At 40.7% G+C, this 4,406-nt stretch overlaps 1 protein-coding gene across 1 annotated transcript in view; it reads left to right on the forward strand.

The window, feature by feature from the left end:
- LOC105621279 (single-stranded DNA-binding protein 3-like) overlaps nt 1–2,500 on the forward strand; it is a 15,466-nt gene extending 12,966 nt beyond the window's left edge. Inside the window, exon 13 of the mRNA XM_012202747.1 lies at nt 2,396–2,500. Within this exon, the coding sequence (XP_012058137.1) occupies nt 2,396–2,500 (105 nt within the window). The remainder of the gene's footprint in view (nt 1–2,395) is intronic.
- The last annotated feature ends 1,906 nt before the right edge of the window (nt 2,501–4,406 follow it).

Consider the following 4,406-nt stretch of genomic DNA (forward strand, 5'->3'; position numbering starts at 1 on the left):
AGGAGGGGGAGGGGAGGGAGGGGAGGGAGGAGAGAGAGAGAGAGAGAGAGAGAGAAGAGTGAATGTGCGTATGCGCAAGTGCATGCTCTGGGATTAAACGGCAAGACGCTGCAAGTTTTTTTTTATTGTCTCGTTGTGAAAGCTCGTTTTTTTTTTTACAAAAGCTACCTTGCTACGAACGTTCTTGGGCGTTCTTTAACGCTTCTCATTTCGGTTTGGGGTCGTGGATTAACAGATGGATCATTAAGAAAACAGAGTATTTTGCTTCACACCATTTATATATTGTCAAAAATTTGTATACTTACACACATTTTGCGACAGATGGTAAATGACATGATGAACGCGAGGATAAAATACATGAAATAATTATGAATTAATTATTTGCTAAAGTTGCGATCGCGCGGATGACGTGGTGACGGGTTTATCTTGTAATTAAAGCTTGTCAATTTATCTGATCGGAATTGTTTGCCGCCTGTCACAAGAGATATTACAGGATAGCCTGGCAGAACGTACTGCTTGCCGATATCCCGAAGTTCTTGCCATCTTGCCGTTAAGCCCATACGTCAAACGGAAAAAAGAAAGTACACGCGCGCTTGTGGAGTCGCATAATCTTTTCTTTTTAATGCGAGGACGTACAACACGAGTCAATGAGTGAAGAAAAAGCTCGGCAAAGCGGCGCATTAAGGGTATGAAGCTTGAAATGCGATTCGCACGACGAATCGCAATTGTCGATATTGCTGATCTCCACGATAGTCGTTTCCTCGAGCGGAAACAACGCCGACTTATTTCGCGACGTTGTTCCTAGTTCATCGATAATAGTAACAATAGAGATTCGTGAACGGACGGGCACAGTTTGGTACCCTTAATGCCAATTTACTTGATATACTCCTCGTTGTAAGCCGAACGTATCGCTGAATGATAACATAATTAATATATGCCTATAAGCCAGGCGAGATCGAGACAATAAATGTAATCCTGTTACACTGAGATTATTGCGTTTTTCTTTTTTATTTACGATTCAATCCGAGGGGTGCTGGCTATCATCGTATTTATATATAACTATCCGTCTCCGTGTATTTGCACTTGTGCTAATCACACAACACACATCACTTGTGTTTCACTCGTCGCTTTGTTCGTACCATCCGTCCAATTAGCGCGATCAGTATCTACTCTTTAAATGAAAAATCGCTGAGTTTAAGCTAACTTGGATCGTTGATACTTGGGCACTGATCTCCGCTAAATCGGACGTTGCACCACTATCGCTGGCGGCTGTGGAACACATTGTCATGATCGATGTTGCACTCTCGTTGAACGTTTCTCGAGTGTTCTCTCGTATTCACTGCGTATGTAAAACCGTAAATATGTAAAACCGGACTAGAGCAGAACAGATAGCTGTATATAGTACTAGCCTGTACTGACCTGTAGCACATGGATGCGTCAGCGCAAAGCGTATCGATGGATTGCGAGACACGGAAAAAATAAGCGGAGACGAAAATTCCGAAGGGGCGGAAGAGTCTTTCGCTAAAAAAAAAATGGGGGAGAAAAAACATAAGTGTGTGAAGGACGACACGTCGAGTTTCTCTAGAGTACCTTTTTTTTCACTGTACTACCTGTCGTTTAAAATCGGTGAGGTGTGCGTGCGTGGGGGGGCAGGCGACGATAATGAATTTTTCGTTGTGTTTTATTATTATTATTATTATTATTATTATTATTATTATTATTATTATTATTATTATTATTATCATCATCACATCATCATTAATATTATTATCGTTATTATTCTTATTGCTGTATTATGTTCAGCTCGACACGGGCTTCACTATCTTACGTAACGTCCATGTGTTGTGGGTCAGAGCACCCTTAAGCAAACAGTACCTCAAGCTCCAACTTTTCTTCCGGTTCCCAACAACGAGACCGACACTTCCTCAGTATCCCTGTCCCACGGAGTTTTTCGTTTCACGAGCCCGGCCCCTTCACGACACACCGCCATCACGTTGCGCTTTTAAAAGCGTTTTATTCACCGGCCAGCGTTTTCGCACGGGGGTGAAGATTTTATTTCGGACGGATTTTATTTCGCGGGACTCCTCGGTGTTCATCCATCGTCCTGCGAGTTGTGATGATACATACGTTCTCTCGCCTTCATTATCTGGGAAGAAATTACTGGGCAGATTCCTGATATACGCGTTCTTTACGCGCGACAACGAGAGGGAAATATTTGGCTGGACATTTACCGTTCGATAAACTGGAAACCCTTAACCGAAATTCCGACGCGCGATTACCGAGAGTCCCGCGAATCACGCTGGTGAAAGACGCTGCGCACGGAAAAACTTGGGCAAGGTTGATGGGCTTGCCTGATCGTTTACGTGTAACCGGCCTGGTGTTGGTTGATTCGCAGGATCAGACCGAGTCGGCGGCCATCCTGAAGATCAAGGAAAGCATGCAGGAGGAAGCGAAGAGGTTTGAGAAGGACTCAGACCATCCCGATTATTTCATACAATAACTCTTCACGAGTCGTTGGACCCCGAGACCAAATTAACAATATAAGAGATAAACGCAATCGATTTCCTTTCTTCCTTTAATCCGAGAAGGATTATTTCCATTCTCTCCTCCTTCCCTCTTCCCTTCCCCTCTCCATCTTCTTCTCGTCCCTTCGCCGTGGAAATCACTCTCCTGCCTGATACGTTTCCTATTCATCCCTTTCTCGGATGGAACTTTTGCTGCACCTCACCACGTATAAGATCTTCCTCTCCTCTCTTCTTTTCGAGCCGTCGAACGGTGTAGATCGATCTCCGTGAGGAAGGGCCTCTTGCGCACATTGGTGATCCATCCTTTTTGTCGCGCGCTGCTACAAGGAGGACCACGATGTCAGGACGGGAGAGACCTTCGAGACAGAGAGAAAGAGAGCATCGATTTCGCGTGACTCTCACGCATCAACCGACATTCTCGCACAGCGATGTTGTACAGTATCGAACATTGATAGTGTTGTTATCCTTGAGGTGGATACGTCATTCTGAGCGAACAAGTAACGCGATCGAGCTTACTTAAAATTTCCTGCAACATGCGGAAATTTCCAGTCGAAGCAAACATTTATCGAATACTCGAGTAACGTTCTCTTTTTTATCTGCATTCCCTGTATGCGAAGTAAATATTTCTCGAACTTCAGCTGGTTAAAACTCGCATTTATTGTACGTTCGTTATTCGTTCGCTTAGTATACGTTCACTCTTAGGAAACAACCGTGAACGTTGTTCCAATATCTTATTTAGTACACGACGAAAAGAGAGAGAGAGAAAGAGAGAGAGTGTGCGTATGTGTGATAGTATTATATTAGTGTAAATGTTAAACTTCTGAAATTTTTATCAGGATCACAGTCGTTTCCAGGATAAGTCTGCGACATTTTCTAAATGATCTCGATCGCAGTTCTGTACAACTGATTCGTTCTGTACAACAATCTCTATTGAGATCTTTGTTATACAGTCAAGTTCGTACAATTGAGGATTGATCGTCCAAGTTAATTACAATTAACTCTTTGTCTGTAGCTTTATTCGATTATGATTTGGGAAGAGCCGGACACTACCCTGATCATAGCCAGTAAAATTAAAAAATATGTTGTTAATTGAAACCTAGTTCGAGGGTTCAAATCGTTGATCATCATCATAAAGCCAAGGACAAAATTGATTGCATGTGACGTGGACCATGAGGAGGATTAATCGGCCAAAAAAAAAGAAAGAGAAACGAAAAACATTTTGTTATGTAACCATGGATATGTAAAGTCGCCACCATGGATATGTAGTGGCGCAATAACACGTTTATATAAGCACAAGGATGAAAGTTGCATCGCCCGAACGTGGGAGATCTTTGATATTCTGTCACGATCGAGGATCAAATTTACTTCTACTGTACAATAAATATTATATCATCATAAACCAAAGCAAGCCTACGATGAAAAGGAGGAATGCTTAATTTACATGTGACCGGTTACAAAGTATTTTGCTAGAACTTGTACTCTTCCGCGATTATATCCTGTGATGATCATTTACGATCAGTTTCATATCGCAGTTTAGTATGTATCTTTGTGTTTATAAAATGAACTTAAGTATTCGAAGTTGTCTCACGAATTTTCTTTCTCCATTGAAAAACGATTAACTATATAATTATGATATGATTTCGATTTCAATTTAGCACGTTTTTAATTATTATTTTCACCGATTATAAAAGATGGTGATATGGTAATGATATGGTAATGTTTTCATAATTATGTTAAATAGATATTTTTTATTTTTGACTAGAAGTGGCGCTCCTCTTATTTAATTAATTTATTTATGTATAATGGTCTTGTTTCTTTATTATAACTTATTAAATATTATATTATTATATATATATATATATATATATATATATATATATA

The sequence above is a fragment of the Atta cephalotes genome, assembly GCF_000143395.1.
Source record: "Atta cephalotes unplaced genomic scaffold scaffold00032, whole genome shotgun sequence".
NCBI classification, from domain to species: domain Eukaryota; kingdom Metazoa; phylum Arthropoda; class Insecta; order Hymenoptera; family Formicidae; genus Atta; species Atta cephalotes.